The 22,700-nt window shown below is 38.8% G+C and overlaps 1 protein-coding gene across 8 annotated transcripts in view; it reads left to right on the top strand.

The window, feature by feature from the left end:
* Nucleotides 1-22,700, top strand: part of TNRC6A (trinucleotide repeat containing 6A) — a 53,335-nt gene that overhangs the window by 20,016 nt on the left and 10,619 nt on the right. For 5 of the 8 annotated variants that reach the window (XM_019473973.1, XM_009286499.2, XM_009286501.2 and 2 more), the window contains 12 exons: nucleotides 4,706-5,041; nucleotides 9,498-9,545; nucleotides 14,337-16,931; nucleotides 17,718-17,882; nucleotides 18,061-18,236; nucleotides 18,540-18,620; nucleotides 19,058-19,109; nucleotides 20,384-20,526; nucleotides 21,208-21,345; nucleotides 21,581-21,709; nucleotides 21,820-21,897; nucleotides 22,159-22,369. In XM_019473973.1, the coding sequence (XP_019329518.1) occupies nucleotides 4,706-5,041; nucleotides 9,498-9,545; nucleotides 14,337-16,931; nucleotides 17,718-17,882; nucleotides 18,061-18,236; nucleotides 18,540-18,620; nucleotides 19,058-19,109; nucleotides 20,384-20,526; nucleotides 21,208-21,345; nucleotides 21,581-21,709; nucleotides 21,820-21,897; nucleotides 22,159-22,369 (4,152 nt within the window). The remainder of the gene's footprint in view (nucleotides 1-4,705; nucleotides 5,042-9,497; nucleotides 9,546-14,336; nucleotides 16,932-17,717; nucleotides 17,883-18,060; nucleotides 18,237-18,539; nucleotides 18,621-19,057; nucleotides 19,110-20,383; nucleotides 20,527-21,207; nucleotides 21,346-21,580; nucleotides 21,710-21,819; nucleotides 21,898-22,158; nucleotides 22,370-22,700) is intronic. The other 3 variants (XM_019473976.1, XM_019473977.1, XM_019473974.1) reach the window with 2 other exon arrangements.

A 22,700-nucleotide genomic window follows, 5' to 3' on the forward strand; every position in this document is an offset into this window, starting at 1 on the left:
AGTTGTTCTGAATGCTTTTGTGCTTTGCGAAACAGTACAAGCTAGAGCTGAAAACATCTGTCAATCTTCAGTTCTGAATTCCCCTGCGTTGTAGAAGGCAGAGGCATAAAGTACGACTTTTATTGCAGAACAGAATAAACTTTGAATCAACCACTGAAATGGAAAGTGCTTTTAAAAATAGCTGGGTGTGGAATTGAAATCTTTGACTCATATTTCCCACCTTGGAAACTTCTTATTCATTTTCTTGTCTGTGAAGCAAAACTGCCTGAATACACTAACTCTTCTGTTTTTTGTTGTGTTGTTTTTTTCACTTGCCTAACTATGCTTTTCCTGATTGGAAAAACTGTTATGTTAGCTTTTAAATCTTGAAAGCAAATAGCAAAAATGAACAGAATAAGAAATGCTTGCTGTTAAAATTACCCGTAAGAATGGCATACAACTTACCTTTGTGCGGATCTTCAGGGGTTAATGAATTGGCAAACAGTTAGATATTTTCCAGATCAGCTAGCTGAGCTTACAGCTGCGGCCATTTTTCCACAACGAAAATTCTAGCACTACATCTTACGTGTGTCAGCTTGAAAGCCAGACTTCCTCTGTTTGCCCTTCAGCATTCCAGCACTGACAACTCTTTGGGGCATGACACGCAGGGAGAGAGCATTACAATACATTTTTAAGAGGTCAGCTTCAGCAGCAGCAAGAAGAAACATTTAAATGACAGCTTGGTGCTGCTCTTTGTGTGGTTTAGTAGACGATTTGATCTTTGTACGCTGATTTTGTGCGAGTGAGAAACTTTTCCATCTGCATTAAAGTTATTCAAACAGCTGCCATTTTTTTTTTTTATTGGAGGGGGAGTTTAAGTCACTGGGCCCCTACTCCAGGAGGAGTTGGCAGGCAGCACTCCTGGAGCAGTAAAATGACACCATGCTTCTCCTCCATTTTCTAATGAAATCTGCAGAGTGGGAAAGCAACACAAGTTGGAAGCGTCTGTCTTTGGAATCTCTCTGTAAACTGTAACTTCACCATCCCCTGCTTTGTGGGTTTTCAGCAGGTTTGTTCTTTATGAAAATCTGTCATTTTTAATATTCGTTTCTGTAAACTTGCTATTACTAGTCAAGTAAATTAACTGTGATAGACTGCAAGTCTGTTAATATTATCTTTCTGCCTTAATATGATTCAAAATAAAATACTGGTGTGCAGAACAAACTTTTATTAAATGAGCAACTTGTTTATAACAAATTAAAACATTAAGATAATGATTAAGGGGTGTTGGAATTTATAGTAGCCATATTGGAATATTAATGTATTATTCAGCCTTCTGAGAAGTTGTGGACCAGAAAATGTTGGACAGGATAAATTGTATAGCTTAAAACTTATTCTGTGGTACTTAGGGAAGCGAAGGCGAGGGAATTCTGTTGCACTTCTGATTAATTTCAGTTTGAAATTAACCTATGAATGTAAATTCTGCATATTGTTTAGTATAATCATATTATCTGGTAAGATTTCTATTTAGTTTGCTGATCATAGTAGAAAGAATTAACCATATTTGCTAAGGAAATGAATGCATAGAATATATGAGAAATACAATTTTCTTAAACTGTTTGTGAAGTCTTGTTCATGTCGTAGCTTAGGGGCTGGCTTGGCAGAAAGTAGCTCGTTTATTAGTTGCACTCTTTTATAGTTGAAAGTGATTCGATAACAGAATCCCATGGACTTGCAGGTAATAATATGCACTTTGTCTTAAAGTAGCTTTAATTAGGAAAGTAAAGTATAAATGTTGCTGCGTTGCAGTACTGCCCTAAACATGCTGCTGCAACTCTGGACGTCTCGTGGAATGTCATATAGAAATGATTTTACTTTATCTGAGAGGAGCGATTGTGTGTGAATGGTAGTAGTAGTGTAGGAAAACTGAATGTCTTTCATTGATCATGTTATGGGGTGTTGTATGTTGGATTATAAATCTCTTCAAGCGAGGTGTACTTTCCACTTAAGCTGACAATAAAAAAAAAAAAGCTTAAATACAGTGCGCAGGAGGCTGAAGGATGTATGTGTCCCTAAGTGGTGCCAGTACAGTGTGACTACTTTGTTGGCTTGATAATGATATACTGGCTGCAAAAAGTGGTTGTTTTCCGTGTATTGCTGTCAGCACACCTCAGGTGTAGGCTGAACTGTGCTTTAAACTGTAAAGAGTAATTAGTGTGAATCAGTTGCAGCAGGAGGGATATTGATAGATCAAAAAGTTAAGATTTGGGCAGTAGTTACACAGATTGTGGCATGTGAAGAAAATTTTTTTTTTATTTCAAAACTTGTTGCAGTACCTAGACCACAGAAATGTGCGAAGTGCTTATGCATTAAATTGTTGACAAATTCTTACATATTTGCTAAAATAATGCCCCCCACCCCCAAAGACTTAATCATTTTCAGTTATTTTAATTATTTTTAAACCAGGAAATTTTAAAAGGAATAAATGGAAATAGATTTGTTTAAGACTTCTTTATATTTGTGGAATTCAGTTTTGATCATCATTTGTTGTCACATTATATGCATCAGAACATTGTGTAAGGAATCAGTTGCCTACTTTTTTTAATGTAGGTAACAAATTGATGGAATCTGATACGGTGTTGGTGATTTTTATCAACTTGCCAATTTATCATATTAGCTTTTGAATACCTTCTATTCCTCATGCTCTGTATATTAAATTGACTTACGTCTTGGCCATTCCTCTCCTTAATCCTGTCCTTCTCCAGTCAGCTGTGAAATAGAGAGGGCTGGGTTGCTGCTGTGTCAGAGCAGGGGAGATGGCGCGGCTGTGGAGCGAGGGTGTTGGTGAGCAGCTGAAGCTGGGTATTCCTCCTCTCCCCTTGAGACTTTGGTCAAAGGCCTGTATCTGGCCACCTGTGAAACAAGGAGGTCCCTAAAATTTTTCTTTTCTACTTCTCTTAAGTAGCCTAAATATAATATATTAAAACTACATTTTTGGTCATGTAGTAACGATATTCCTGCTGCTGCCATGCCAGGAAATTGTTAAATGGAACACAGCAGGGGAATGGTTTAAGGATGCTGCTCTCAAGCTACAAGTCATGTATGTTTAGATGCTGCCAGTGTACAAAACTATTCTTGAAAATAAATACAGCCTTATAGTAACTGAAACCCGATTTGTCATCAGGCACCTCTTCTCCCAGCAGCGCAGAGCGAGAGCCCTTGCTGGTCCCGAGCAGTAGTACCTGCCTCAGTTTCCCTCTTTCCTAGCACGCAGGGTCGGTCCTCTTCTGTAGCCTGTCACCACATTAGAGGTGCCGTTGGAGCAGTTTGACGGAGCTGTGTCCTGAACTCTTCTCTCATAGGATCTCAATGAAAAAAATGTGGCGTTGACTTTACCCTGGGTCACTTTTCCCCTCTGTTGTCTGTACAGCCCCAGAAAGGGTTGTGTTGCTGGGGAAGGAGTGACCTGTAGCTAGTAGGAACCTCTTTAAATGTTTTTCACCAGCAGAGTTGCATTACCAAGCTGTGCCCTTGCTGTTAGCAGCAGGAATGCTGCAGAGATTAAATTATTTTTCTTTCAGTAACTTCTAAAACTGCCAGTTTCGTTTTGTGGAATTCTGAGTAGGGATGGTGGCTTGACCATGTAGGCAGGTCGGTGCTGAGGGAGGTCACGATCAAGTCTTGAGGTATCTCAGAAAGTTCCACAGTAAATGTAAACATGCTTTATGGATATCCAAGAAATTTGAAAAGTACATTAGCATATCAGTCATGTAAGGGATTGGAAGTACAGTTTACCTGTTACAGTGGTTGGGATGAATGGCAGTAGCACCAGGAAGCACGCATCCAGTAGCTCACGGTATTCCTTCCTATCCGTTGAGCCTGGTTTACTAACCAGTTACCTACACCTGAACACCCCCATACTTACCGCCCTTGCTTTTGTACTGGTTGGGGTGGAGGTGTTAAGTTGAGGATGTTGCAGTTTTCCCTTTATTCAGCATCTGAGTTTGGTGTGTTCACTCACCCTTGACCTCTACAAATTATTTGACCTTCATCTTGCCTTGAAGTGGCTGTGCTGTCAAGACTGAAAGATAATTTGGGGTTGCAGTTGCACATTTGGTGTTTTATCAGTGCCGGCACAGTCCTGCTAAGCTGTGTATGGGGGCTACCTGTGCTATTAGCTTTTCCTGCTGGCAACAGATTGGCTTAAGGGTATTAAAGTATTTCCCTTTGGATGTTAGGATTGATAAAGCAGGCAAGTCTTAACAATGCGTTCTGTACGTCCTGTTCATTTCTTGTTCTTTTTGTGCAAGACATAACATTTTTCTATACATAACACTTAAGTTTCCCATTGGAATAAGATTTTTTTTAAGTACTTAAATATTTTTTTAAAATAAAGTTTAAATGCCAAAATAAACTGGCGTAGTGCTGATGTGTCAGAAAAAGCTGTAGAAAGCTTGTTAGTAGTAGCGTACTTTAACTGAGATAACTTTGTTAGGATTGATAGCAAGACATATTTCTGCTTCCAGATCTGTGCTATTAAAGCTGTGTGATTATGGGATAATTGAGCTTTTAATGGGGAATGAGTTACAACTTGAATCAGAAAAAATGCTGCCATTACATACTATATAAGCACATCTAAGAATATTGACTTAGTCTTCAATTTTTTTAAGTTGCTGTTCTTATGAATAACTTTGTCCAACTTTCTTTTTTTTGGGGGTGGGGGTAGTGCCAGAACAAACAAAGACAAGTGTAAGCCAGCCTCAGCCTGTCACCTCTAACGGCACTTCCACAGTAACCAGCACTAATAATAATGCCAAGCGGGCCACAGCCAACAGTCAGCAGCAGCAGACCTTGCCTCGATACCCTCCTCGTGAAGTACCACCGCGATTTCGACACCAGGAACAGAAACAGCTTCTGAAACGAGGTCAGCAGTTACCAGTTATAGCTGCAAACCTGGGATCTACTCCTAAAGTATTAAACGGCCAGTCAGGAGGCAGCACTGTCACAAATAAACAGCCAGTGACCAACGGAGAAGTGCCGAACAGCAGCAAAAAACAGCCAGGTGAGGGGGATGTACCTTGTTTTCCTTTAACTAAAATCGAATAGTTTAAATTCAATTTTCAGTTAAATATTTGACCTAATATTATTTAAACTTTAAATGTAAGCTGTAGCATGATGAGAGATTTTTCCTGTGTCGTAGCTTAATATTACAGGATGGTTTCAGCCATCTTTGTGCAAGTTTCGTACTGAAACTTAAGACATCTTAGTTGCTCATTGTTGCCAGTGGTGTACAGTAGACATGTCTGTTTCTGAACAGATGTTGAAGCCAGTACGACCACTGCTATGTTCTGAACTTCCAGTCTTTATCCTAACAATTGATCCAAGCACGGTCACGGTACGAAGCATCTTTTTTGCATCCGGTTTTGATACACAGATCTCACAAGGAAGGGTCTTTCAGACAGTTCCCAGAGCGTTCTGAACAGCATCTCAAGACTTTTGTTTTTTCTTCATATCTAGAGATATAGATAGGGTACAACTTGTTTAGATATAGATAGGGTACAACTAACTTGTTTAGAATATCAGAATTTCTTTTTGTTGTTAAGTCAGAGTTTTTCTTTGTTCATCTACCTGAAGCTAGGTTGTCTTACAAAATGGATCGACCTTTACCTTTATTACTATTAGTATTTAAGTAAAGTTATCCTTTATTAGTTTGGCTTGTTATGCATCCTCTTCAAATACCCTTTTAAGAGTAGTAAACTTATCTGTTACATGTGCATAATTTGCTGTTCAGTGAATGTACTAGCAATTTTTGGGGGACAATAAGGGCAGTCTATTTTTGGCTGAAAAAAAGTAACTTTCTTTGTAGGGATCTACAGATCCCTGTAGATTTTCAAAGGGACTTGGTATTAATGCATGCTAATGCTTAATATGTTGGACAAATACTTTCTTATTTTTATACTTGTATTTATTTTTTGACGTGCACGTAGCAGTGATGTGCACTATCTCACAGATAGTTTCTTCTGAAACTTTACTGAATTCCCAGTGTTTCTCAAAATTAGTGTTTTATACACTACAAAGGATGTGACTCCTAGCCCCTTCAGTTACAGAAGAGATTTCTGGAAAATAGCCTTGATCTTTCAAGTTTTGGTTAAATTTTGAGCTGTTCTAACTACTGAGTCTTGAAGAAGCAGTATTTAAAATGAAAGTAAACAATCAAAGCATTGGAAGCAGTTTATCCACGTGCCCCCTGAGGCATGTTTCTGATATTACTTTCCAGTATTATTTTTGTAACGTACTGATAGAACTCTTTACCATTCCAAGAAGTGATTTTTAAGCAGTTAATTTTTTTTTTCACTTCACCTGTATAATTTTGTCCCTGTCTATAGTCAGGTTTAAAGTAACCTTTCATATACTTGCTTGCTCCTAAGGTGAAACTTTTTCTCCAGCGTATATCCTCTACTGGTCAAATTGTGTGGTAGCAAGTAGTGATTTAAATAAAAATTCACATGTAAACTAATCTAAGAAGTATTACTCTTTATACAACCTATTAAACCTCCTAATTGTATCTATCTAGAGGGTTTTTTGAATATGCTGTCCTTCATTTCACTTTTTGTGAATGCCAGCCCAATATTTAATTAGTTGTATTTGTATATTGCATTGTTCTCAGTTTTGCTCAATTTTGCTTGAATTTGTGCTGGTGTGGCTGGACAACCTTTAGGCTGGGAGATGTCAACGTGTCCCTGTGCAGTGCTGCCACAACGCTATACTGAGTGTCTGAGGCAACTGCTTTGCTGGGAGTAGTTCTGTGGTTTGAATAATACATTAATTATTAGAATAATATATCTACACGTCCAGCTGGTAACTAAAAGGTTCCGAGAGCCTTTAGGGGAGAGAAAGGCTGGCCAAGTCACTTTCCCATCTTAAGAAAATGTTTGTTTTGTCTGTAGCGTCCTGTCAGTCACTGTACTGTCAGGTGTCTGTTAGCTGTGTGCTGTGCTCGGGGCGTTCCTGTGTGTGCAAGGTAGACCGGTCAGAACCGACAAGTGGGGTTGGGAGGCCAGGGTCTCGTTTTCTTGGTGCCGTGTATCTGTACGCTTGACAGATCTCTTTCCTCTAGTATAACCAGGAATAATGTCTGGTTTGGATGTTTTGTCGTGTTCTTTGAGAAATGTAGGTAAGAAGTTAATGTAAAGGAAAATAAATTTTTCAGTGCTGGATTTTTGTAATGACTTCAAAAATCTTGTCTAACGAATTGCCTGTGAGTTAATGCGGAGGTGGCCATAGTCCAGCAGCATGCAAGAGTGACTTAATGTCTTTTGACACCTTTGTATCTGAAAGGAAGTACTACTGTCATTTGCCTGCCTCAGTCTTACTCACTCAGTCTCCCTAGTTCCTCTTTTAGCCTTCAATGACAACTTCTAGGTACTCTCCTTGTTATCTCTGAAATTAAAAATCTCATGAAATTTGTCATATCTGTAGATCCCTTCCTACTGAAAGAATATCCATGTACAGGCCGTTTGAGTTAACAAATTTTATACCTTAATGGAATGTCTTTGAAGATTGTTAGGTTCTTGACTTTTTTTTTTAAGCATTACCTGTATTTTAGGGCTAAAAGAAAAACTGTAGCTTGAAATGTTGAAGTCAAAATTGCTGGAGTCGGGAATGGCTCCAGTTGTTTTATCTGTCATTCCCTGACAGACCCCAGGGTAGGCGCTCTCCCCAGTTCCAGCTGTGGTTATAATGGTTTGGTAGGTGCTTTGTAAAAGCCAGGGAACACAAGTACTGCTAAATTTAAATTCTTCCTTTAACTGCCCTGGCCACAGTAAGTTTTTAAGTCTTTGGTATTGGAGAATTTTTTAATTACATCAGTGGTCAAAAAATATATCTCTTTACTTGTGCTTTGCATGGACAATCATCTTCTCTTTTGAAAATTAACCCGCTTTGTTTAGAAGTAAAGCTTAAGAAGGGATAGTCCTGTGGGTTGGGGTTTTTTCTGCTGTATTTAGGACATTTGGCGTATCTTTTTAATAAAGACACATAAGTGAAGCTCATGCCATGTAGTACTTCTGAAACAGATACAGTCTTGTACCAAGATGGTTATTTTAAGAAATCTGCATAAGTAGCTCTTTATCAGAACATTTTCATACCCAGTTCAGTTGTTTGCTTTACTGAAATTTTCCCCCATGTGCAAACTTCACATGAAAGGAAGGTCTTGAATGCTGCCTTGGTATGTTTGTTTGCCTCTGTGCTTTGTAACACATCAAAATAGCCAGGTGGTTATTCCACAATGAAATGATTTATATAGTGAACTAAAATATTTGCCAGCAGTAATTGCTTGCAACTGTGGGACAGAACAAAACAGGAGAGCACCATCAGGCTCCTGGCGTTAGTCCAGTTACTTGGATTCCTCCTTTGACGTGAGTGGGTCTCACTTTATCCTTGTGCATCTTGCAGCAGAGCTGCAAAATTACGTTACAGCCAGAGCCTTTGGAAACAAAAGATTCCTCCTGTAACTTGAGGGTTTTTTCTCAGTTATTGTAGGAGTCAGGGAAGAAGTGAGCAGTTGGGATTTGCAGTTAGTAGCGATGGAGGTTGATTTAATATAGGAAACATTGCCTTAAATGTAACAGTTATGGTCTCCAACTGTAAAATTTGTGAATTTGAAACATTAACTTTGATTTCATATGCTGTCTATAGGACACTTAGGAGGATAGGAGTCAGAAGAAGTGAGCAGTTGGGATTTGCAGTTAGTAGCGATGGAGGTTGATTTAATATAGGAAACATTGCCTTAAATGTAACAGTTATGGTCTCCAACTGTAAAATTTGTGAATTTGAAACATTAACTTTGATTTCATATGCTGTCTATAGGACACTTAGGAGGAAGAAGCTGTAAGAGTGGCAAATGAAAGTTTGTTGTGCACACGCTTAGGATAAATCAGAGTTGGACTGTACTTAGTTATTTCTGTTTGCTAAATCAGGTAGCAAAATAATGACTTTCAGGTGGAGAAAGTGTGCCATTCAAAGAAGTGGTATGAACTTGCTTAAGTGTCAGGACTGACCTCTGAAATTCAAAGTCAGTAAGTCAAGAATTAACTGGTTTTGGTTTTGATGACTATAAATTCTTCCTCTTTTTCATATAAATCAAACATTTAAATTAAGGACATGTTAAATTGGTTAATTAAATGCGAAATGTATAAAAACTAACTAGTAGTGGGAATATTTAGTAAAAGTAGCAAAATTGCTAATAATTAAATCTAAATGCTACATGTAGAAAGCTGGATTTGCTATCAGTGTGTCTCTTCCCTGTGGTGTGTTCAGCACCGTGGGAGAGGCAATTCAGAACTTGCTTGTTGCTAGCATGGTCAGTAAGATTGAGAGACGGCTCTTAAGAGAAACCTTTCCTGAAAAAAGGGGGCTAATAAATGGTTTAAAAGTAATGAGTGGTTTGGGACTGTTCTCAAAGGGCTAGTTTACTTAAGTAACACTTCTGTAATTTTCTTGCTTTTTTTTTTTTGTAGGCATGCCTCCCATTCGGGACTTGGTGAGCCACTCCCCTAACCAGTCAGGTTAGCTATTTAAATCTCACCTTTTTTTTGCACTGTGTGTTTGTAGTAGTTACATGTTTCACACAATTTTGCCTGATTTTTTTTTTTTTTTGATTCTTTGGCTTATGTTTTTCAATAGCATGTGCTGTGTGAATGACTGACTTAAGTATACTTTCTATGTGCCGTTACATACTACATTTGGTTAAACATTTTTAATTTTCTAAAATAACGTCAGAATTCATACCAAAACAGATGTTTCAACTATGTGGCACCTTAGCTTTAAAATACTGTCTTTTTTTTACCTTTATGCTTACATGTTAAATTGCCTTTTTGTGGTATTAAATTGAATAATCTGTGCAAGCCTGTGCTTTATATCGGAGACATTTCACAGCACTGTGGAGGAAATCACGTCTGGGGGCCTTTCTATTTTGAATGCTGAGTTTATGCTGGGGTAGCACGTACATGGAGGCCTACAGCTGTGTGTGTTGCTTACTGGATATGATTGTGAAGAACACTTGTTATTTATTTTTAAGTAATATTTTGGAGCGAATGTGCTCTGTGAGGACTTGGGGACATGCCGTATGAAATGCTCTGGAGTAACGCAGATAGTGCTGTAGGATGGTTTGTACTGGCTCTGTTTCTGGCTGTGCCATGTGCCCGTCGGGCTGCTGTGGGCACAGTGCTTAGGAGAACCATTTCGTGTTGCATCTCTTCTGTTTACCTTGAAGACTGCTCTCAAAGGGGTGAAGTTAATCCTTCTCTCCTCTTCCTTCCCCTCTCTTCCCTTGTGTTGAATTTGGCTACTTAGTGAGTCAGTGCAGCTTTTTTGTGATGGAAAACTAACCTGAGGGTTCATCTTTTTCCCCGTGGCTCAGCGAGCTGTCCTGACTCACCGCGGTGCTGCAGGGGTGTCAGGGCCAGAGCCCCTGGTGGGAGGGGGCAGAGGGGAGAGAGAGTGTGCAGGACTGTCCCTTTTAGGAGAGCCACCAGTTGTGCTGGGTTAGGTGCAGAGGGACACTGTACCCGCGTCCTGGCAGCTTTCCTGTCCTGCATTAACAGTCAGGAAAACATTGCGGCGACAAACAGCCACATCTACTAATTCTTGGGTTGGAGTACTTTAAGAAGACAAACAGACTTCAAGACTTTTTTCTCTACCACAGAGAAACAGATACGTGGTGTTAACAAACAGGTTTTATTTTTCTGGTTTTGTCGTTTTGTAATAAAGGTGCTTTTTAGCTTGTTTACTAAAATGCATTTTTTCATAAGGACCGAAGGTACAATAATTGGGAAGGTATAGTATTCACAGTCTGTGGGTGCCAGTATGTACTGGAACTGGAAAAGGAGACAGATTCAGATATTTCTTAATTTATACTTCTCAATCCTACTGTTTAGTTTAGACCATGTGATGGTACTTTAAAACAAACAAACTACTTCAGAAAATACATAGAGTTTCCTGCAAACATTTCCTGCAGGGGTACCTCATAGCTAGAAAACATTAAATTATTGAATTACAAATTATTGAAAAAATCTTAGATTACTGAATTTTAAGAAACTCAGGTTTGTGTAAATTTTTTTTTTTGTCCAGGATTTAAGCAGCAAAAGTTCAGTTGCAGCTTCTAAATAGTTTTCGGGGAAAAAAACAAGAGTAGGCTGTTATTGGCTCGTTTTGCTGTGCACCAAATTTAATATGTTGTCAGCTGTAATTTTTTGATTTTGAGGGTGTTTTTCTGATTTTTCGCATCTGGCAGATACCAGAAATAATACCTTGCTTATTCGGTATTTGTATACTTAATCTCAGAAGTTCGTGGGTTGTGGAGATTCAGATAGGAATATTTCAGAACAGTGGCTCGTACTAGAAATCACTAACGCACATTTATGTCCAGGAAAAAGACTGTTAGTCAAGGTAGTTTTGTATGTAATGGAATAAAATTCTGGATGACTGGAAATTAATCATGATATGCGGTTTGTGTATTGGCTCGTTACAAACTGTGTATTGCATCTAGATTAATATAATAGAATTTTAATAAATACAAGTTTTCTTTTTATGTATTCTATTGTTGTGCAAATTAGGGTTTGTTTACCATTTCACTCTGTCTTGTAGTCATAACCTGTATCTCTTTCTCGACACTGAATTCAGGCTGTTTGCCATCTGTATACTTCAGTGTTGTTTTTAAAATTGATCATGTTATTGGGATGATGTTTATGTAATCAAGATTTTGTTTTGTTAGGGCAGCTTTTGATGCTGTTGATTCTGTCGTTCGTGAGAGTGCAGACAACTCAACTTTTATTAGTCTTTTAATACAGGTTAAGTGTCTTTTTTTAAAATATCAGTGTAGGATTTGAAATCTTGGGTTTTGTTGGACAACTGCTTACATACTACAGTGTTTTTTCTAGTAACACATTAAATGGTGGTTCTGGGTTATGTTCAGCTGAACGAATGTCTTCCAGTTCTCCCACGGATGCTGTGTGGTTCTCTGCTTCAAGACTGCGGAGCTGCCAGGCACTTCTAACTATTGCAGTGCTATTTCTACCTGCCACAGGTCTCTTCCCGTTACTCCCTGTTCCCAAGTGCTGTGCCAGCACCCTTGTTTCTCATGTTGTGATTCCTATGTGAAGCTTAACTGATTGCTTCGATGCTCTCAAGCTTCCATCATGCTGGTTGCTGGAGGAGCAGTGCGTGATCCCTGCTCTGTGCTGCTCCAGGCTCTGTACTCATGGAGGCAGGGTCTTTGGCTAGATTCTTTTTCACTGGAGGGTGAATAATGTTGATACTGATTAAAAATTATTTAAGAATAGACCAAAACTTGTTGCGCGTCAGTGTAATACTCAGTAAACTGTCCATAGTAACTTAAATGTAAGCTTTTTCTTGTTTCTTCCTGTTTCCTTATAGATCAAGATCATAAATTCAAATAATGCAGTATTTAAATTTTGTTAGTCTGATTTAAAAATGTGGAATTTTCTGCTTGTCATGGTGTTCTCAAATTCCTTTTGAGAGATGGAAACACTGAAACAAGGTCTCTTTTTAAATCTACATCAACTGTGCTTCTCTTCAGATTGGTCGGTCATGCTTACACACGATAAACCACATCAGCCCTTTTTGCGGTTGAGTTGGAGCACTAAGAACAGGCTCCTGCTGAATGATACCTGCATTTGAGAGCTGAGCTATTGCCAAAAGCTCTATCTTGTATACGTTTTGACCTCTAAGTAGGTGGCAATGTTGACTAACACTTTTAATAGAGGGGTTGCAACTCAGTTACTTGTTACTGAGCTATAGGTAGGGGTTGGTGGGCATCAGAGTTTGGTGCTTCGGTGCTGGTGCAGAATTGGCACTCCTTGTAGCAGAAGGGAGAAGCTGGTGAGACTGGCAGCTTCCTTTCAGACTTCACAATTAACATGTATTTCTTGGAAACACAAGAGGCTTGTAAATTAGTGTTACGTTTTTAAAGCAGCCAGTCCCTAAATGTTCTTGAAATAGCTTTTGAGAAAAATAAGGATTGATAATTGTAGCATTTTGTTACTCTTAGCCCTGTCTGTTAACATGAACAGGTACAATTTCATAAAGGTATTCAAGCAAAGCAACTGTACCTTTTTCTAGTCAGATGTAAGGCATGTGCTGTAAAAATCCATTAAGAGTGAGCAGGAGCTATAAAACTTTTTTTCTCTTATCTTTAGGTACGTACATTTTGAATATTCTAAGTAAAGGCAAAAAAGGGGACAACACTAACAAAAGTCGACAGTTTATTTTTTTAAAAACCTGAATGTTTTAATGGGCAGAGAAGCATAGTTTGCTACGTATACAGCAACTGAGCATACACTAGTATGTTTGGCTTTTTTCAGTTCAGGCAAATACTAAGTAAAAAACTTCACTGACATTATGCACTTGTGTTCTGTTGCCAACTCCATTACTATTTTTCACATGCTTCACACTTTCATAGTTTCATCTGCTGGTGCACCTGTCTGACTGTTCTGATTTAAAAGTTGGGGGGGTGTTGCTGCAGTAAAGCTTTAGACATATGAGATGAAAATTGGTATCACCTATTTTATAGCAAATACTCCATGGTGCATGTATTTAACCATAACAAGTTTTTTAGTTAATGAGGATGTATGTCGTCTTGATTCCCAGACTTGATCAGCTTATTTATTGAAAAAGAAACAGTAGTTCTTTATATAAATGAAAATGAGAAGTATCAGTTCAGGTACTGCATTTAATCTGTACTTCTGCAGCAGCAGAACTTTAGATTGGTCTTGTGTTTTTTGTGTCAGATTGTTGTTGTACAAAATAAAGTATCTTAAATAACTTGTACTTAAGAAATCTTATAGAATGTCTTTTAATGGGGGTGGGAAGGTGTGTGTTTCTCTAGCTATTGTCACATAGCAATTAGTTCTACTAGATCAGTTTAATATCCTGTTTAGATTTCTGCCTTTCAGAATGTCTTTGATTTTATATAGTATTTTAGTTTTTAATATGTATATGTTCTTACAAAATACTTTGTATATGTTGATATAGAGTATTTTTTAAAAAACTGTTTCTCTGGAAAAAAAGAACTGTACCTTTAGAAGTGCTTCTTTGTGCTTTTTGTGAGGTGCAATTTTGCATGCTGGTGGGAAGGGTTCTAGGTTATGTGTGTGGCAGTGTTCTGAACAGCTGTACTCGAAAGCTTTCTCTGTCATCTTCAATGACTGTAGCGTTAAGCAAAATAATCCTTGGCTTAGTATCTTTATACGTTTTGGGTTTTTTTCCCCTCTTCTGTTTAATGAAGTAGTAATACTAAGTTTATAATAATGCTCTTGGGCTTTCCTTCTTCTCTTTAGATCTGAACCACAGTGGTCTAGGATCCCATTATGAAAATTCTCACTGGGGACCAGTCTCTTCAAATAGTGACTCCAGCACAAACTGGGATAAAGTTATTGTAGACGGCTCTGACAAAGAAGCATGGCCATCAATCACTGGCAGTGACCCAGAGTTGACATCAGAATGTATGGACACTGACTCTGCCTCTAGCTCTGGGTCAGAGAGAAACCTCGTTATAATGGCTTCAGGGAGCACAGGTGGTGAAAATGATGGCATTCGAAATGGCATTGGACATGGTTCTCAAAATAAGTTTGTGGTTGGTAGCAACAGCAATAATGTGGGCAATGGAAGTATTAATGGGCCGTGGGGTTTATCCCATGGAACCATAATAAGCACATGTCAAGTTTCTGTGGATGCTCCTGACAGCAAATCTGAAAGTAGCAACAATAGAATGAATGCTTGGGGCACCATAAACTCTTCATCAAATGGAGGGTTAAATCCAAGCACTTTGAATTCAAATGGCAACCATGGTGCCTGGCCTGTATTGGAGAACAATGGACATGCCCTGAAAGGGTCTGTAGGGAGTGGTAATCCTGGCACAAATATTCAGTGCAGTACCATAGGTCAGATATCTAATAGTCAGAGTATTAACTCTAAAGTGGGTGGTTCAGCCCACGGTTCCTGGGGAAGCGTTCAGGAAAATTGTGATTCTGAAGTAAATGGTACAAGGAAGGTTTCATTCAGTGGGCAACCTCAAAACCTTAACACTGAAATGAATGGACCAAATAACACTACTAACTTTATGACCTCTAGTTTACCAAACTCTGCTGGTTCAGTGCAGATTAATGAACTGCCTAATAATACAGGGCATGGGGCCTGGCGCGTGAGCACAATGAATCATTCTCAGATTCAGGCCTCTCCAGTTACAAATGGCACTTCCATTTCTCATCTTAGCAATGGTGAGACGAAAAACGGTGGATCTTACGGTACTACGTGGGGTGCCTATGGTTCTAATTACTCTGGAGACAAATGTTCAGGCCCAAACAGCCAAGCTAATGGTGACACTGTGAATGCAACTCTAATGCAGCCAGGCATTAGCGGGCCTGGCAGCACTAACTTTCAAATCAACGGGAATAAAGGAGGAGGGGTATGGGAAGCAGGGACAGTCAACTCCCAGAATATGCCATGGGGGAGTGGAAGTGGAAATGGTGCAAGTGCTGGCGGGAGTAGAAGAGGATGGGGCAACCCTGCACAAAAAACCGGCACTAACATTTCAAATGGGGAATGGAGTAAACTGCCTAGTAATCAGCATTCCAATGAAAGTGTGAATGGAAACAGCAGGAAGTTTACAAATGGATGGAAATCTACTGAGGAAGATGACCTTAACAGCCAGAGTTCTGCTGCTTCTCAGATAACTGAGCAGAACAGCGCATGGGCCAAAACAGGTACGGGGGACAGTGAAGGTAGTTCGGAGAGCACTGGATGCCACGAAGACAGAGTAACTACAGAAGGACAGAATCGAGAGAGAAGGAAAGTTGACCAGCATGCATTACTCCAAAGTATAGTGAACAGAACTGACTTAGATCCACGTGTCCTTTCCAACTCTGGTTGGGGACAGACTCCAATCAAACAGAACACTGCCTGGGATACCGAAACATCACCAAGGGGTGAAAGAAAAACTGACAATGGGACAGAGGCCTGGGGAGGCTCTGTGACACAGACTTCCAGCTCAGGGGGGTGTGTGGATAGACCTAGCCCTAATAATAATGATACCTCATCTGTATCAGGGTGGGGAGATCCAAAGTCTGCTACAAGGTGGGGAGACTCCAAAGGGTCAAACAACCAAGGGGGGTGGGAAGAAGATTCTGCTGCTACAGTAATGGTCAAGAGCAATCAATCATGGGGAAGTGGCAAAGAGGAAAAGTCTTCTTGGAATGACGCACAGAAGATCAAACAGGGATGGGTAGATGGACAAAAGGCCAGCCAGGGTTGGGCAGTTTCTGCTGGTGACAACTGGGGCGAAAATTCAAGAAGTAACCATTGGGGTGAGGCTAAGAAATCCAGTTCAGGAGGTAGTGACAGTGACAGATCAGTATCTGGTTGGAATGAGCCAGGTAAATCAAATTCTGTTACTTGGGGAGGTAATAATACAAACCCAAATAATTCTTCAGGATGGGATGAGCCTGCGAAGTCTAATCAGAACCAGGGCTGGGGAGACCCTCCTAAATCCAATCAGCCTCAAGGCTGGGGGGATTCATCAAAGCCAATCAACTCTCCAGAATGGAACAAACAAGATGTTGGCTCTTGGGCAGCACCGTCTGCCACAAACAAACCCCCAGGGTCAGGCTGGCTGGGTGGACCGATGCCGGCACCAGCAAAGGAGGAAGAACCCACTGGCTGGGAGGAGCCATCCCCTGAATCAATACGCCGTAAAATGGAAATTGATGATGGAACTTCTGCTTGGGGTGATCCAAGCAAATACAACTACAAAAATGTGAATATGTGGAATAAAAATGTCCCAAACAGTAGCAGCAGTTCAGACCAGCAAGCACAGGTACATCAGCAGCTACTGTCTTCAAGTGCCATGTCTAGCAAGGAGAGCAGTTCGGGTTCTGGTAAGACTTGGTTTTATGCAAATTTGTGTTTTCTGTTAATTGTAAAATAATTCTTTTGTTCTTGCTTCATATAACAATATTTTAGTTTCAAAGTGGAAAGGGGAAGGTGCCAATGAAGTAGCGTTTTTATTTATTAAAAAAAAAGTAACAGCAATGCTCGTAGCTGTTTGATATTTTTATACAGATTGGAAGATCTGCTCTAGTTTTAAATTGCTTGACTAATAAAGACTAGACAGCTCTACTTGAATTCTGGGGTGTGGGAACACAGGAAAATATTTAAAATAGTACCTGAGGAATGAAAGTTTTCCTTCATTTGATTCTACAACAGTTAAAACTTGAGCTGCTACAGGACAGGATGAAGGGTGATGGTTTTACATGGACTCAAGATCAGACTTTCTGATCTTGTAGTTTTCGGAGCAGTGAATAATGATACTTGCAGATGAGCTTGTGTGGTGTTTTTGAAGTATTCTGTGCTCTGTTTCTTTTTCAGCTGCGAAGAGGAGTAGCTTAAATATAATAAGCAGCTCTTAGGAACTTAATATCTTAGAAATTTCTATTATCAAAATGTCATTCTCTACATATGATACTTGTATTTTTGTGATTTTTTTTTTTTAATGAAACAGCTTACAATTGTAATAATTACCTTCATACAAAATGTAAATGTGTGCTAATATGCTTTTTATTGTTTGTTATGGGTCTAGCAAAGGCAAAACACTTGATTCTCTTTTAGATAGCTTTTTAAATCCTGTTTAAAAACATGCCAATAACTCGTACTGCTTTAAAAAGGTTGGGGAGAGCCTTCTACTCCAGCCACTACTGTAGATAATGGAACTTCAGCGTGGGGTAAACCCATGGATACTGGTACTAGCTGGGGAGAACCCATCAGCGATGCAGCAGGCACCTCTGGCTGGGGAAACGCTTCTCTTGGTCAACAGGCTTCAAATAAACCTGGTGAGTGCTTTCTGCGTCATCTTTGAATACAGGTATTTGAGGAAGGTGAAATACTTCTCTAGAAGCTTTGCATTTTTGAGTTTTTTTTTATCTTGAAGTAAACATAAAGCTAACTTCTGTGTTAAGGGCAGTCAGTTGCTACTGAAATGTTAACGTGCTGGGTTTTTTTCACAACCAGGGCCTAAATCTATGCAAGATAGTTGGTGTGGAGATGATATGCCATTGACAGGCAGTCGTCAGACCAGCTGGGAGGAAGAAGAGGATGTAGAGATTGGAATGTGGAACAGCAGTTCTTCACAAGAAGCTAACCCATCTTTAAATTGGCCACCATATATGAAAAAAATGCCCACAAAGGTAATTCTGGTTTGCGAGATGTCAGGCCCAAACATAAGAATGCAAGTTGGCCATGGAAAGGAAAAAAAAAAGTGGTGAGGTTCCTGAGCACTACTACTTTCTTATTCTGTAAAATAATTCCCAGAGGAGGTTGAGTCAAGGTTTTTGCACTGTTGTAATTTCTAAAAGCTAAGTCAGAACAGATTGCTGTACTGAGTGGAGTACCATTAAGCTTTAATCTTCATAACATTTTATAATGTAATTTAAGCAGTAGGTGGTAAAAACATCTTCTGAGTATCACAGGAATTCCTTTCTATTTTTAAGGGAATAATGAAAGGTGGAAATAAGCAAGATGAAACATGGATCAATCCGTTCATTAAGCAATTCACAAATCTCAGTTTTTCAGTAAGTATTTACCTTTACCTGGCTTTAATAGCACTCTAAGAAGGCAGTAATAATGCACAAAGATTAAAATGCTTAATTGCCTAGTGTTCCTTTTTCATAGTATTTTTCTTTTACTTCTGTTTGTCTCCTCTCTGTCACCCATCCCTTTTCTTTACATTCTCATTACAAAAAGACCTATTTATTGATGAAAAGTGTTTCTGTAAGCACTACATTCATCCAGTAGTCTGTTGTTTCACTTAATGTTGCATACATCTTTTGGTGAAGATACCTGTTTTCACTTGGGTAACAACTAAATGGAGAAAATGCTTTAACATAGCATCTGATTTGTCTTGATTTTTTTTTTGTTGAAGGTTTGAATTGTAATAATATATGTGAATCTCTTTGTTTTAGCTTTTAAAAATATTATTAAATAATTATGATTCATTTTATTGCTTCAGAGAGAATCACCAGAAGAAACCATACAGAGCAATAAGATGGATATGTCTGGAGGTAAGAATAGGAAAACCTAGCTGGGTTTTATTGCTTTCCTTTCCAGTCTCTTTTTTAGTTTATATCCTTCTTTAAGTTACTTTTAAAAAACTATATATAATATATATATAGTTCCATAAATCAAGCTAAGCCTGTATATGACATGAAAGAATGTTTTCAGGGTGTGGTGGGTTTGTTTCTTGTAATATAAGTATCTGGATTGCCTTCTGGACACCTTCACTTAAATATAAACAGAAATGTTCCGAATACCACATTCGCTCATTGTGGTTCATTCTTGGAAACACATTTTCAGTTCTAAGAACTAAATACTGAACAATTACTTTAGAAACATTTAAACCTGAGTGTAAAATGACTTGTGAGCAGTTTTATTTTTATTTGAATCCATTGACTGTTATGATTCCTCTAGCAAATCAAAAATAGTATAATTCTTTAATACATTAATAACTATATTATAACGATAAAATATTTAATTAAAAGTATTTATAGCATTGTAGGTTTTATTATAGTTGCACTCTTTTTATTCTAGTATTTTCACTTTTGGGCTCATAGTCTATTGTGTAAAGAAATTGTTCTTTGAATTTTAGATTTTAATATTAATGGCAGGCCTCATATTTAAATGATTTCAATTTTTTAAATTTTTATTTAAAAAATCTTCTTGGATTCTCTTGCACTGCATGCCGTGAAGTATTAAATGGACTCCTTTACTACTACTTATTTTGATCTTCTAGCTTGCCTAGTGGAATTAATGATAAAAGATAACTTAAAATTTGCTTTTAATAAACAGAAATACTTTAAATTTGTGAGGGTTTTTTTTTTTTAACCAAATAGTTTTTTTTCTTAACTGAATCAAATTAAAGGGCCTCTGAAACAATACACAAATGTAGGGGATGTGATAAAGGTACTACTTCAAAGCCAAGACAATGCGTATTGCTACTAAAAAAAAAAAGTGGCATTCACAACTGGAAACTCAAGTTTAAAGAATTATACTTTCTTGGTTTTAAGAGAAAACTGAGAAGAATGTTTTTGTGAAGCCTAGCAAAATCTGTTGACGCTTTGTGGATTCCAAGTTTTGAGTTGTCTGTAGCTGCTGATTCACAGTGTTTCCTTTCCCTTTTCAGTAAAGCCCAGAGAGCTAAACTGGTGTTTTCTTTTATTAGTGTCTAGCTTGAGAGCAGTATTAGTTCAGCTCTTCATAAGCATAAACGGGTTTCTAGCGTATCTGGAAAACTGAATAATCCCTCAATGTTGTAGTCACATCTCTCACCTTTTCTTAGGGTTATTGCAAGATAAGCGGATGGAGATGGATAAGCATGGCCTCAACGTTGGAGATTACAATCGTGTGGTTGGAAAAGGCCCTGGTTCTCGTCCTCAGATTTCCAAAGAGTCTTCCATGGATCGCAGTCCTTACTTTGATAAGGTTAGTAGGTGTCTTACTGGTGGACACTTCTAAACTTCTTTGACTCTGCATTCTAAGTAGTTATCTGTGTGCTCCTTAGCTTTCTGCATTTAGTGGAGAAGAAAATGAGGGCTTTCTTGTTAATCCGTGAGATATGTTTTGTTCTTTTTAACTTACTGATATATAATACTAAGCACTTTCTGTAGCCCATTTGCAGTGCAAATGACTAACCTGATCTCTTTTGTTTTCTGCCTATTTCCTGCTGGTGCTGGACTGTCATGTGACTCTTCCCTTCTGTTCCTGGCAATGGTTTCTCCCTTCTGCTTGCTTGCTGGCTGGTTGTTGCGCATCGGTTTGTCTGTCCAATCAGGATGGCATTGTAGCAGACGAGTCCCAAAACATGCAGTTTATGTCCAATCAAAACATGAAGCTTCCCCCTTCAAATAATGCACTACCTAACCAAGCCCTTGGCTCCCTAGCAGGGCTGGGTATGCAAAACTTGAATTCTGTTAGACAGGTAAGGCTGTGTGCATATCCTTGGCATGTTACTTGACAGCATTTAATACCTTTTGATATAATATCCTAGCTACCTATGTGATTGATATGTGTTTAACTTCTAATTCAAATGTATAGGGGTGGGAGAAGCAGCAGAAGAGGTTTATTGTCACTAACTATTGTCATTAACTGTCTGCCTTTCCCCAGAATGGCAATCCCAGTATGTTTGGTGTTGGTAATATAGCAGCACAGCCCAGGAGCATGCAGCAGCCTCCAGCACAACCTCTTAATTCATCTCAGCCTAATCCACGTGCTCAAGTGCCTCCTCCATTACTATCCCCTCAGGTAATTGAGTACATAAAACATTCTGTGTATAAACTACCAAAATGCTGCTTCAGAAAATCATTTTTTTGTTTGTTGGTGTTGCTGATATTTATTGTGTAAATATTTGAAAACATACTTGGCTTGATGAATGTTTCAGAAACTAGGCAACTGTTGACCAGAGGTTATAATATTCTACATCTCATATAACTAACTGTACGTTACTGCCAGTCACTCTTCATACCGGTCCATTTTGCAGGTTCCAGTATCATTACTGAAGTATGCACCAAACAACGGTGGCCTGAGCCCACTTTTTGGCCCACAACAGGTAGCCATGTTGAATCAACTGTCCCAGTTAAACCAGCTTTCTCAGATCTCCCAGTTACAGGTAAGCTAACAAAGCTAGTCGCTCTGTGTTCTGTTTGAAAGTCTAAGTAGAGACTTAACGTCAGCTATAAACTGTTCTTAAAAAAAACACCACAAAACACTGTCTCCTAGCGGTTGTTGGCTCAGCAGCAAAAAGCGCAGAATCAAAGAAGCATGCCTTCTGGTGGTCGTCAACAGCAGGAGCAGCAGGTAAATAAACACGTTTATTATTAACTTTTCAAACTATCTTTAAAAACTGTTTTTCGTCCTGATCTGCCTTTCTTGTTGTAAATTGTATTAAAGTGTGCAAGAGTGAATGGGTTTTTGACAAGCCTTAAAGGAGTGACTTAGCTTAATGCTGGGGTTTTGCTGTGCTAAGATGCACGGAGCACAAAGATGCGTTTAATTTTCTTTTTTTAAATGTGGAAAAGCTTTTGCCTATTTATATTGTAACTGCTCTGTTTTTTTAAGGGTCGATCTCTTAGTATGCAGCAACAGATGATGCAACAGTCCCGTCAGCTTGATCCAAACCTGTTAATGAAGCAGCAAACTCCACCCTCCCAACAGCAGTCACTCCATCAACCCACCATGAAATCTTTCCTTGAGAATGTCATACCCCACGCTACTCCTGAGCTACAAAAAGGGCCATCGCCAATAAATGCATTCAGCAGCTTCCCTATAGGTGGGTTTCTCCATGCTAATTTCATACAGTCAATTAATGCTTATGTGACACACAGCCTTTCTTTTCACGTTGCCTGCCTCCTCTGAAAACAATAGTGATTGTAATAGTGTTAGCACCTAAGATTTTAATGAAAGTAGTAATTCTTTGTGGGCCTTACCCAGTTATCTTTGTTCACCAAAGAACTTTTTCCACAAGTGCACTCATTCCCAGAAGTGACTGTATTTCAGTGCAAAATGCTCTGCATTCTTAAAGAATGTCTTCCCCTTTTATTTCTTTTTTATCCTCTGGGTCCCAAGGATGATACAAAGTCCTTCTGCAGTTATGATTCCTG

This window comes from Aptenodytes forsteri, unplaced genomic scaffold (assembly GCF_000699145.1).
Source record: "Aptenodytes forsteri isolate BGI_AS27 unplaced genomic scaffold, ASM69914v1 Scaffold55, whole genome shotgun sequence".
In the NCBI taxonomy this organism is placed as follows: domain Eukaryota; kingdom Metazoa; phylum Chordata; class Aves; order Sphenisciformes; family Spheniscidae; genus Aptenodytes; species Aptenodytes forsteri.